Source organism: Lepisosteus platostomus, chromosome 6 (genome assembly GCF_059453375.1).
Source record: "Lepisosteus platostomus isolate fLepPlt1 chromosome 6, fLepPlt1.hap1, whole genome shotgun sequence".
Taxonomy (NCBI): Eukaryota; Metazoa; Chordata; class Actinopteri; order Semionotiformes; family Lepisosteidae; genus Lepisosteus; species Lepisosteus platostomus.
Genome location: NC_142616.1, coordinates 41073976 through 41087538, shown reverse-complemented (window position 1 = coordinate 41087538; position 13563 = coordinate 41073976). Strand labels below are relative to the sequence as shown.

Below are 13563 nucleotides of genomic sequence, written 5' to 3'. Positions count from 1 at the left end.
AGTACGTGTTCTCCACCACGGCAGTCCTAAGCTTTTTATAAGAAACAAAAATATGGGTCTTCATGAAAATGACTTACATACTGGATGAAAAAGAAATGTTTTTGGACCACACACATATCTGATCAAGTATTGTTATGTCCCAGTGTGTGTTCTGCGTGTGTGTGTTTTTTCTGTTATGTCCACACTGCTGACCCTTGATTGTTCTCCCTTCCCCATTGGCCCACCATCACACCACATTTTCAGTATGATGTCATCATCAATTAACTCTCAGCCAATCAGAACACATTTTATTCACAATATAACATGGAGGCTTTCAGAAAGAAAAGGCCTTTCGTTTGACTTCAGTCCCGTTTGGTTTTGGTTATTGCTTCGCTTCGCTCCTGGTTATTGCTTCGGCTTCGTTTGTTGCTTTGTTTTGCTTTGTGTGTGTGTGTATTTTCGTATAGCTTCGGCTTTGTCGTTTTTTTTGGTTTATGTTAGTTTCTTTGTACTTTCGTTTGTGTGTTCATCCTTGTTTTGCCATTACCTTGCCCCAGTGTTACATGTTCAACTTTTGAGTTCTTTTGTACCCTGCTCCTGTTGATTACTCTTGTGGAGTAATCACAAATCAAAATCCTGTACCAACACCAAAATTCTGCAACACAAAAAAAAAATCCTTTAGGATGGGAATTAGATATCCCGGACGAGCCCCCAATAATGTTACGACGCCAAGTGTCTAGGGGTAAAGGGGTGTAACATTTAGGATAATTCTTTTGGAAGCAGGTGGGTTTTGGTGAGGAACTAGGAAACGTGATAAGGGTAAGAAACTAGAGTGGTGCCAAAGAAAAGAAAATAAACAAAATGGAGCTGGCTAGGACAGTGAGGGAAAGCTAATCTGACTACAAAAGAAAACCCGAAACACAGTCTTCTGCGTCTTCAACACCCTAGCTAACCTGCACTGACTACCCAAAACCATACAAGACAAACGGCACTCACCCGTACTAAACTAGTGTACTAATACAAAATCAACTAAGTGTGTAAAGTGTACCCCAACAACCTAAACTAACCTTATATACAAAAGTTCACACACAAACACAAGTGAACCAGGAATACAAACAAGGGAAAACAAGAGTAATCAACAGGAGCAGGGTACAAAAGAACACAAAAGTTGAACATGTAACATTGGGGCAAGACAATGGCAAAACAAGGATGAACACACAAACCAACGAAAGTACAAAGAAACTAACATAAACCAACAAAACGACAAAGATGAAGCTATACGAAAATACACACACACACAAAGCAAAACAAACCAACAAACGAAGCCGAAGCAATAACCAGGAGCGAAGCGAAGCAATAACCAAAACCAATAACCAAAACCAAAGTCAAACGAAAGGCCTTTTCTTCCTGAAAGCCTCCATGTTATATAGTGAATAAAATGTGTTCTGATTGGCTGAGAGTTAATTGATGATGACATCATACTGAAAATGTGGTGTGATGGTGGGCCAATGGGGAAGGGAGAACAATCAAGGGTCAGCAGTGTGGACATAGAAAAAACACACACACAGAACACACACTGGGACGTAACAAGTATAAACATTTCTTTTCAGAAAACCAGAGCAACCTATTTAAACCACAAATACTATTACACAGCTTGATCCTTGCCTCAGGACTTTTTTGCCATTAACCAAAAATAACTAAAAAAGAGATGAATGGACAAGTCTGTGTTTGAGACACTACTTCTGCTAGGAAATAATCTAAAATGAAAATTAACTGGACAAATACAGAAGAAACTCAGAAAACTGATATAACTGTAAATAAAACTTGATATTGAGATCTTACTCTGTTATTAAAAGTAATATCTTTCCCCAAATAGTTTATAAATTATCAATTAAGCAATGTCATGTAAAAAATATAAATATTTTCTAAGTGTCCTGATAACTTATAATGTTGTATGACTGCTTATATTTCAAACATGCTTATAATAGGTATGAAGTGCTACAAAAGGTCCTTGTAACAAATCTTCATGGCCAAATGTTTACATTTCCAATGAATTCTTTGTTTTATTGCAAATCCTTCATATAGCTTTATTCTTAAGAAAAAATGCATTAACTTCAACATGAGCTTCCTCAAGCCTATAATGCATACACTGATTAAATAAATTCAATTGAACATAATAATTGGACACTGGTTTATTATTACAGTAATATAAGACCTAAAGTTAAACTTTCCTTCTGCAAATCATGTCTGCTGTTTCAGTGATGGAGCATCTGGATAATGCAAGAAATGTAGCATATAAGATTGGTCCCACAACCAGGAGGATCATGGTACTGAAGTTTAGGGTAGTGGGGATTTGCAACTAGTTTTGGAAAAGGCTACTTAAGCTGCTACTCTAAATCAAACACTGATGCCCCATCAACTGTATACATGGACTGGGCGAAATATCATGTTGGAATTCGTACATGAGCATTTACAATACCAAACAGTCTCTGAGCAGAGCCTGTTGGGTGCCAATGACAACCACAATGTTTTGCATATGAATTACTAAAAAAATGGAATTGTTTCTTCTTTCAAAGGAGGACTTCATTACCCACTTGTAGGTACATCTCACACAAACCTCTGGCAACAATTAACAACAGTCTGCAGCTCAGACATTATGTTATACTGTGGTAATGTACTGGTAAAGCTCATGTGTCAACACAAAACACAAAGATTGTGTGAAATATTTTACTTTATAAAGGGATAACACATTTCATAGTTTAAAATAATACATTTGATAAATTTAAATAAATCTTAACTGGATTACCATATTTACCATATTTCTATGATCATGTTAAAAGTAAATCCATTCTTTTTTGCATAAGAATACTACAAAATCACTGAAACTGGTTACAGTATAAAGGTAATCTACATCTAATAGATGTAATCTACAATTCAAACTAAACACAATATTTCCCAAATCTTTTTATATCACCATCTTAAGAGCTCTACAAATAATTCTCATCACTCCATCTCAGCGTGTGCCTTAAGAGCACAAGTTTCGCTGCAGTTTTATGAAATTACTGTTTGCTTCAGATTGTTTCCACCCGTACAAATTAAGTGTCACGTGCTGGGCCTAATGATGAACAGCTAACAAGCATTTGAGAGAAATTCCACTCCATTTGAAACTAATTTGCTTTCCTTCAGTGTTAGTAACCACACATAACCAGTCATGTTAAAAAGTGTGAATGCAGGTCTGCATCACAGGATCACAACTTCTAGAAGGACACCAGCACCCATATCTCTTAGCAAAGCCTCTTACCTGGTAGAGAGCAAGGGAGTGTCCATACCTCTGCAGGGGTCCACTGTTTATTGATACGACATTCCAGATACTGCTTTCCAAATTGTAACTACAAAATGAAGAACCAAAAGATTTCACCAGGCTGTAAGAACTACAGTATAAGAACTGTAAGAATTATTAAGTAATACTTTTGTGGGACATTGTATTAACGTGTTTGTGATTTTCTAAAAGTAAATGTAAAAATATACAGCTGCACATCTGGCAAAGAAGTGTAGAAAATCATCCACATAAACAATTTGGGATTTTTAGCTCAGAGTTGTGCAACACATCAAAGGGTGTTGTCTAGCATGAACACATTTATAAATATTTAAAATCCTTTACAAAAAAATCTGTTATTTTACTAATTCCGCATTCAAAACCACACATAAGAGATTTCAACTTAAGAGAAAAATAATCTCTTCGACACTCTGGTCTTCTTATACAGAAGAGACATTTAACTAAATATGTTGGTGGATTACATGGGTGAAGAAGAAAAGCTTACTTTAGAACCATCTGGAAAGAGCTGTAGTTAAAGGTGTAGCCTCCTATCACCCACATACACTTTCCATGCACCACAGCCTTGTGGGACGCACGGCCAACAGATGGACTGAAAGGCTTGGCGTTTGGCAGAACCCAATATGATTCTGTGGAAGGAACCGTTAAGGAGCAGTCTGGACCTAGGCACAAGGGAGAAAAGATTACGCAGTTATGCATACTTTGAAATTTTTCATTGCTAATTGTGAATAAACATATAAACAAGGTAAAGCTCTCCAGTCATTAGAATGCTCTAGTTCCCTGAACTGCTCTGAAAGTTGGCACTATATATTCTATAAGAAACTTTTTTTTGTATCTGCTAGTGCCCTCAGCTGTTCAGATACAAAAATACAGCCAAACACGTTCGTATACCAGTAGTGCTGTAATGATCATACATCCAGAGAAAGTATTAACTGAAACAGTTTGTCATATTTTTACAAACTTTTAGAAGGCAAAATACAATAAACAAACTCACTACCAATAATAAACACTCACTGATCATTACTATGTTTATGACCGCTACCTTGCAGGTAAAAGATGGAGAACCGAACTCCTTGGATTGATTTTATATTCAAATTTTGGTTATCAAATGCAAAGTCTTGCACTGTGGACAGAGAGCAGCACCACAAATACAGCAAAAAAAAGCTCATAAGGAACCTCCCACCTTTACCATTTAAGCTTAGAAAATATCAGGACTTATTGTGGAGTGAAAAATGCAAATGTTTTCCAGATCTGGAAAAGCATGACCACTGATTTTCAGTTCAGAAGTTGCCATTGGATGCTTAGCAGTACCAGTCAACAATGGCGACACGAATCTGAAACATGATGGAGGAAAACTTAAACCACATGAATAATGACAATCATTAAGTCATACAAAAATGGCACCAGTTTGTTAAGGGACAGGCTAAAATGTGTACACTGAAAAGTTTTGTTTTCCCCACTAGGGCTAATTTTTGTTTTAAATTATACTTTGTAATGAAAGAATGCTAATAAACAAGAATTAAAACTACTGTATTTACATTAGTAAATTACATTAAAAGTTTCAATTAAAACTTAGTTTAAATTAAAAATTAAAGCTTGTCACTATATGTGTCACAATTTTCATTTTTACTGTTACTGCTCCATAGCTTTTGCTGGCTTTAATTTTGACAAAACTATATCCATTGATACTGTTATATCAAACACTAGGATTGAGCTCAAGCACAATGTTTAAGGTAACCAAATCTCCAAACACTAATTTCAAATAAAGAATGACTGCGAACCTACTGTACATCGCTCACTATGGTTACATCCAGAGCAAGACGGCAGTGTAATCACACAACTCTTGAGACAAGCAAATGTGACCCTATGCTAATTGACTTGTGTAAAAAGGTGGCATGTTCATCTAGTTTCTAATTAGATCATTCATTTTCCCAAGGACGTGGGCAGGAACACCTCCACCACAACCCGATTTCCCTTTAACAACTGCTCTTGCCAAGAGGGACAGTGGTGTCAGGCTATTAACAGAATTACTATTCCCGTTTCATGTCATTAATCCTCCGCTGCAATGAATGGATTCCATTGGTATTGTTGCTACCTAAACAAATTGTAATTGGCAAAGGGACATTTTAAACTATTTCTGAGTGTGATTTAAAATATGAAAACAGGAAAACTTCTAAATTTATGTTCCAGGTTCTAATACAAATGGGAGAGCTAGTTCTGACCCTTATTTAACACACAGAACCATCCATTCAAAATGAGCGAGGTACACTGCGTTAAAACATTCCGAATCCCGGTCACTGCTGAGGGACAATCTTTTTCCAATTAAGAATTTAAGTCGCATACTGTTTAAACTTTCAATAATTTTAAACTCTGCATTACAACATGTTAAACATTAAACTTTAAAAAGTCAGTATATTTTATAAAAGCAAGATTGCTCAGTTGGACAAAAGTACACAACCTTCCACCTTCTTCATAGATAATTTAATAATGCATAAATTTTACACATAAAAGTCTTTAACTTGGTAACTTACAGTGGGTTCTGGTTATAATGTGCTTGTTCTAACATAATTAAGCTTATATTCTGTACTTCATAAAAAGTTATAACATTTTATCCTTTTCTAAGAATACATAGTAAGAACACCACTTGCTGTCATTGTTAAAAGATAAATGTTGTAGTGATCTAACATTACTCGATAGTTATACGAATATGGAATCGTGTAACTAAGCAGCTTAAGTATCATAAGGGGACGTTTCGGAAACATTTTGACATTATTTTCTTTTTTAAAAAACACTTCTATTGTCCATGTAGGGGTAATGAGCACTGTAATGCAGTGAGCGGCACCCAGGCGGTTTAAAGTGCGATCAGAGTATTACTTTCGGTTTGTTTCTCATATAGCCAAATGCATAAAAATAGTCCACTATTATAGCTTATTGTGAACATGATGTGTCTCTTTCAGGTTTACATCCGGATTGAGAAAATTTATATTTTGTCTTAATCCAAATGTCAGCCGCCAGTAATCAGCCAACAATTTAACTTGGAATTAAAAAAAAAAGTTCAAATGTACCATATAGTATGCCGCCTGGAATTGAACGCGGTCCGTCAGTATCATTCAACAGGGAATCAGCTGGATTAATTATAATACGTGATTGTTTTGTGTTTAAGGATTTCTTCACAGAAATCTTTAAATTAAACGAGGCAGGGGAGAGGGTTATTTTTTACTATTAAATCGGGGAACAGCTTATCAACACGATGGGCAAATGGTTTCTTTAATTTTTAAAGATGAAATAAAAAATAAGATACAATGAGGTGTTCCTGCCTAACTCAAGCATTGCATGACTTTAAAAGCTGTAAAAATCATTTTTTTATGTGCGACAAACGGCTGACTTGTCTTCCTCGTGATCAACTTAGAATCTTTGTGCACACTGTAAGATTTTTATTATTTAATTAAACGTTTAAAATACTTGAATTTCATAAAAGTTGTACTGATTTAAAACCTCTTGATAGTAATATTAATATGGAGTCATGTAACTAAGCTGCTAAAATATCACAAGGGGACATTTTGGAAACAAAAGATTCAAAAAAAATTTCACTCTCTTGGTTGTTTTAGAAAAACAATCTCGTCAAAATTGTAATTTAAATAATTTAATACAAATACTAAGTGTTGAGTGACAATGGGAAAACGAGGAAGAGGACGTAAAAACACTCAAAATTACATGACAAAGGATTTTGAAGAGGAATGGGGAGACCAAAATAGTCCTCTCCCTGCCCAGTGGGGCGCAAGGAGCCAGTCCGTGCTTTTAGACCTGCTGCAGAAACAGAAGCAGGGGTCAAAATAACGGATTTGAAGGGCAGTTCGAGGAGACAAAACCTGAGGATCTATGGAATCCCGGAGGAGAGCAAAGGAGCATCAATAACCAAGTGCATCTAAAAATTTATTAGAGAACAACTTGAATTCCCCTGACACTGATTAAGAGATTGAAAGAATCACAAAAATCACAAAAATTACAAAATTAAGGTTACATAATAATAGATGTAATAGAAACTGAATAAAACTCAATATGAATAGAGCTGCTATGTGTCCATGGTGTATGCAATATATACAAGTAGTGCAGTATGCTGAATACAATGAAAACTGTATGTTGATGTAGCCATTACAGGTGAGCTGCAGGTTGGCTATTTAGCAGTCTTATTGCCTGGAGGTAGAAGCTGTTCCGTAATCTGCAGGACTTGGACCGAATGCTTCGGTATCGTTTACCAGACGATAGGAGGGAAAACAGTTTGTGACTGGGATGGCTGGGGTCCTTGAGAATGGACCTGGCCTTCTTAAGACATCTAGCTGAGTAGATATCCTGGATGTTTGGTAGCTCACAGCCGGTAATGAGCTGCGCTGACTTCACCACCCTCTGCAGTACTTTGCGATCCAGAGCGGAGCAGTTTCCATACCAGGCAGTGATGCAACCAGTCAGGATGCTCTCAATAGTGCACCTGTAAAAGTTGGCCTGGATATGTGATGGAATGCCAAACGTCTTTAGCCTACGGAGAAAGAATAGGCACTGCTGTGCTGTTTTGACCACGGTGTTGGTGTGGTGGGTCCAGGTTAAGTCCTCTGAGATGTTAACTCCCAGGAACTTAAAACTGCTGACCCTCTCCACTGCAGTCACATTGATGTAGATAGGTGGGTAATCTCCTCCCTGGTGTTTCCTATAGTTCACAATCATCTCCTTAGACTTACTGATGTTCAGAGAGAGGTTGTTCTACTGGCACCATGCTGCCAGGGTTTCAACCTCCTACCTGTACGCAGACTCTTCACCATCTGTTATCAAGCCGATGACTGATGTATGGTCCGCAAACTTGATGATGGAGTTTGAGTTATACCTGGCGACACAATCATGGGTAAATAAAGAGTAGAGGACAGGGCTAAGCACGGAGCCTTGGGGGTCTCCAGTGTTTAGAGTCAGGGTAGAGGATATGTTGGTGCCCACCCTCACCACCTGGGGACGCTCTGTCAAGAAGTCCAGGATCCAATTACAGAGGGTGGTGTTCAGTCTCAGGTCCTGGAGGTTGATGAGAAGCTTTGAGGGCACTATGGTATCGAATGCCGAGCTATAATCAACAAACAGTATTCTCACATATGTTCCTTTCTTATCCAGGTGTGAGAGGGCAGTATGGAGGTTACCAGTACCAGTTTCAATTTAGTTGTGTAGTAAAACTAAGAAATTCGTTGTGTAGTAAAACTCGGAAATTTATGGAGCTATTCGTGTTTGGTTGATGTGGATGAATTACTTGATTTTTTGCAAATTAACATTTAATATCATTTCAGTTTTTTATGATAAAAATGGCCTTGTAACATATGGTAGAAAATGTTAGAGACCTTAGGAACTGTAGTATTATATTTAGGGCCCTCTTTGAAAAGAAGGGGTTTAATTTTTTTGTTCCCTAATTCCCTGAACCTTTTATCGGGGCACAAAAGGTGGGGTTACATTTTGCACCCCCCACGTGAAGCCCTGAAGTTTAAAAAGTTGTTTTTTTATATATAGTATTTTGTTTTTTTAGTACAGTTCAAAATGGCAGCATGTTTGAGAGATTGGGAGTTTTCAATACCAGTAAGCAGCATTACTCGTTTAAATGGTCTTCACAGGATATATAAGTAATTTCTTTTAATGTAAATGGTCTGCATAATCCTATAAAAAGAAGTAGAACACTAATAAACGTTAAGCGAGATAAGGCCCAGGTAGTGTTTCTCCAGGAGACTCATCTAACTGACACAGAACATGCTAAATTGAAAAGGATGGGTTTTGATAAAGTGTTCTGTTCATCACATACAACGGGACATAAAAGGGGAGTAGCTATACTCATTCCGTTAACAGTTAACTTTGAGTATTTGTCAGAGATTAAAGACAAAGATGTAAGGTTCATCCTTGCTAGAGGCAAAATAGAAGACTCTCTAATTACATTGTTTAATATCTATGCACAACCAGGAAGCGATATGTTCTTTTTTTTTAAAGTGTTTGATTTAATAGCTGCAGAAACAGTAGGAGTGTTGAAATTCAGATGCGATTTTAATCTTTACTTAAATCCAAAGTTAGATACTTCTAAGAATTGTAAAAGGGAACTTAAACCATTAAAGAAATACGTAAATAGATCTATAGAAGACCTAGGTTTATTTGAAGTATGGAGGGATCTATACCCTACAGGAAGGGATTATACACATTTTCTGCACCTCATAATTCATATGGTAGAATACATTATTTTCTTATATACAAGTTAGACAGATCAAGAATAAAGGACTGTGAAATTAGAACCTTGGACTTATCTATGCACCAGTTTATCTGACATTTAGACTTAGATATGGTAAAAATCTGGTAAAAAAACATGCTGCTTGGAAGATGAATTGTAGTGTTCTGAATGATGTTCTGAATGATGTTAAAGAGCAAATTACACGAAATTGAACAGGTTTTACAGAACAATGATACGAGAGAGGTTTCTCCAGCAATACTATGGGATACAGCTAAAGCAGTACTTGGAGGGAAACTTATTTCCATTTATTGATATAGAAAGAAAGTAAGACAAGCCCAATTAAGAGCATTACAATCTGAATTAAAAACTATAGAACAAAAACATTAAAAACACCCACTCGTACAATACGTCAACAGCTATTGAAAGTTAGGGAAGAAATAAATAAATTACAAATCACAGAGGTAGAAACACAACTAAAATTTCAAAAGCAAAGTTATTACGAATCAGGAGCCAGATCAATGAAAATATTAGCAAGAAGATTAAGTAAACAACAATCCAGATCAATAATTCCCAAAATACTTAATCCAGTAACCAACCAGATACATTCTAAACTAAAAGAAATACAAAGAACCTTTACAGAATACTACAAAAAATTATATTCCAACTTAAATTTTCCAACTCAAAATAAACAATATATAGTTCTCTTATTAGAGTTGTTTAATTTGCCTGTTTTAAATGAGGAACAAAATAACATGCTAACTAGAGTAATAAATGAGGTGGAAATTAATAGTATTTCAGATCTTAAATCTAATAAAGCACCAGGGACAGATGGCTTTCCAAGGGAATTTTATAAGACATTCAAAAAACAGTTGGCACCCTTTTTCCTGTCCACCTGTAATTGGATAAGAGGAGGAGGGGATTTACCACCTTCTTGAAGTGAAGCTGTCATTTCTGTTATCCCAAAAGAACGACAAGATCAAACTAGATGTGGGTCTTTCCGGCCAATCTCCGTACTTAATGTAGATTACAAAATGTATGCTTCAATAATGGCCAAAAGATTAGAGAAATTTTACCTCAGATAATGAATTTAGATCAAACTAGTTTTATTCAGAACTGACAAACACAAGACAATATTAGACGCACCCTTCATATTATGAAGCATATTGATGATCAAAGGAAGTCTAGATGGAGAAAAAGCCCTTGACCAGGGGCAATTGGAAATTTTAATATCCGATATTAGAAAGATTTGGATCTGCGGATGAATTTATAAATATAACAAAAACAATTTACCTAAATCCTAGCAAAAAATAAGATCAATGGATATCTCTCTAAGAGAATTTGTTTGAAATGAGGTACAAGACAGGAGTGTCCCCTGTCACCTCTTCTGTTTTCTCTGTATATAGAACCGTTAGCAGAATGGATTGCTAATGGCTGGCTGGAGTTTACTGCCACTTTCACTGGGATCCAGAGTGGAAGTTATTAAAATGAATATTCTGCCTTGATTACTATATCTTTTTCAGTCTCTTCCCGTGGAAATCTCATCAGTACAATTTAATGAATGGGATCAAATTATTTCAAGATTCATTTGGGATGGAAGGAAGCCAAGAATTAAATTTAAAACACTACAATTGACCAAGGAGAAAAGTGGTTTAGCCCTGCCTTGCTTAAAGTCATACTACCAAGCAGCTCATCTTATACCACTCATTTGCTGGTGTGATAGATATCATACTGTAAAATGGAAGGAGGTGGAGTCTTTGATTTAAGGTAAATTTCCTATACAGACGGTCCTGGGAGATAGATCACTGGCGGAAACTATATACAAAACAGCTATACCCTGGATAATTTTACCAATTAAAGGTTTAAGATAGTAAAAGCCTATGACTTAGAGAGAGAGAGAGGTTAAAATATTAAGGTGGGTAGTTTGATTCAGATTTCCCTTCTGGGAAATCTGACACAAATTTAGGATTTGGGCTACAAACGGGATTACAGCAATATAAACTGTGATGAAACAGGATCATTTGAAAAACTCTGAAGATCTATCACAACAATACAATCTGGAAAAAAAAGATTTTTACAGATGTTCAAATCAGACATTATATAAATAGCTGGAGAAAAAACTATTTGTAACAGAAGGCACTAAACTGCTTCATAATTTTATAGTTGTTTATCAGCAGGGTAACTTGAGAAAAATATCATAGCTGTTCAATAGTTATCGATTATATGAAAAAAGACAACAGAATATATTCCAATATAACAATTTCTGTAGATCAGTGGAATTACATATGTAGATTTCAACAAGGCTCTACAAGTTCACAAACTTGGAGAGACTTCTGTTGGAGGAATCTGACCTGTTTTTTTTTTTTACCAGCCCTAAAATTCAAGCCAAACAAAAAGGCAGCAGTTCAGTGTTGGAGGTTATGTGGAGAACAAGTTGCAACTCACTCACACATATTCTGGTCATGCCCCAAAATACAAGAATACTGGAAATCTATATATATAACCATTAACAATATAGTAAATGTGGACATATCATTTGAATTTTCTGTTATGTAATTTTGACTTTGATCATATTGAAGTAAAGGACAGATACATATTGGGGATTCTTCTAGCAGCTAGTATAAAAGCAATCACAAGAAAATGGCTTATAAAAGAATCTCCAGCACATGAACAATGGTTTGATGTTGTGAGTGAAATCTTTATAATGGAAAATATAACTTTTTCTCTCATGTTACAGGCAGAGAGGTTTAAGAAATACTGGACAATATGGATTCATTTTATCTCCCCACTGAGACCTGATTTCAGGTTATGAGAGATTACACAGTAATATTTCTGTGTGGACTATTTTGTTGTTTGTTGTGTTTCTCATTAAACAATTGTATTTTCTTATATAACCCCCCATATCTGCTGGCATAATGTAGTTTATTTTATAAGTATGTATGAAAATAATGTAACAACAATTAAAGATGAAGGCAAACGTTCATAAAACTTTCATATTGCTGTTTTGGACGTGTTCCGTTTGTAAATCTTTTCATCACTAAATGAAGAGTTAAAAAAAAAAGAATCAGTTGCCCATCGTACCACACACGATATTACGTTACATTTTTATGTTTTTGAGAGACTTCAGAAGGCTTCAGCTGATGCATAAAAAATATGGCATAATGCCTTCTCGAGTTATGAAGTCACTTGCACCTGGGATCCGCTTTATTCAAACTAAGGTTTCTAAAAATGCAACCAGGTACTAAATATTGTTTAAATAAAAGCTGTGAAACTTGTTTACAAAGAAAGTGGATTACAGTAATACTAACAGCTATATAAATACATATATTTAGATCCTTAAATTAATATCGTTATTAATTTCTTTAGATAAGCGATTCCATATTATATTCTCTATTTAGCGGATTCTAAAAAGTATGAGGTTTTTTACTGCAATAACGAGCGCAAGTACTCATAGAAAAGGTTTAAACATGGAATACAGAGGGCTGGAACACCCCGTCTCAAAAATAGATGTTTAATAAATTGAAGATTGTGAAAACAGTGACAAATCACCCCAAACAAAATACCATTTTAAAATAAAAGCAGTTTGAAATTATTAGTTATTAATAAATCACTTAACTTTGAACATGTTGTGATATTTAGAAATACCAACAAATTCAATATAGTGTCGATAATATTTGCTATTTTACTTTTTCAAGGAAATGTTTATTTGTTAAAAGAAAACTCATGCCAGGAGCTGGGTTCGAGCCCCCAGCCTCTAGCATGCAAGTCACACGCCAAAGCCATTACACCAACGGGCCGCTTGACAACTTAAGCTATAGCTGAAAAGGGCAGGCAAAATGTTTCCAAGTAATTGTGGATGAATGAGTCAAATCGATGCAGATGTTTACAAAGTGCACTATGGTAATAATTTTGAGTTATATGCATATAATTACATTATTAATTTCTTTAGATACGCGATTCCATATTATATTCCCTATTAATCAAATTCTACAAATTCACACAGTACGGGGTTTAA

At 35.6% G+C, this 13563-nt stretch overlaps 1 protein-coding gene across 2 annotated transcripts in view; it reads right to left on the bottom strand.

The window, feature by feature from the left end:
* The window catches only part of LOC148661720 (attractin-like protein 1), a 429208-nt gene that overhangs the window by 342557 nt on the left and 73088 nt on the right, over nt 1–13563 (bottom strand). For both annotated transcript variants that reach the window (XM_088635864.1, XM_088635865.1), the window contains exons 6-7: nt 3801–3975; nt 3281–3368 (exon numbers count right to left, since the gene is read on the bottom strand). In XM_088635864.1, coding sequence (XP_088491990.1) covers nt 3281–3368; nt 3801–3975 — 263 coding nt within the window. The remainder of the gene's footprint in view (nt 1–3280; nt 3369–3800; nt 3976–13563) is intronic.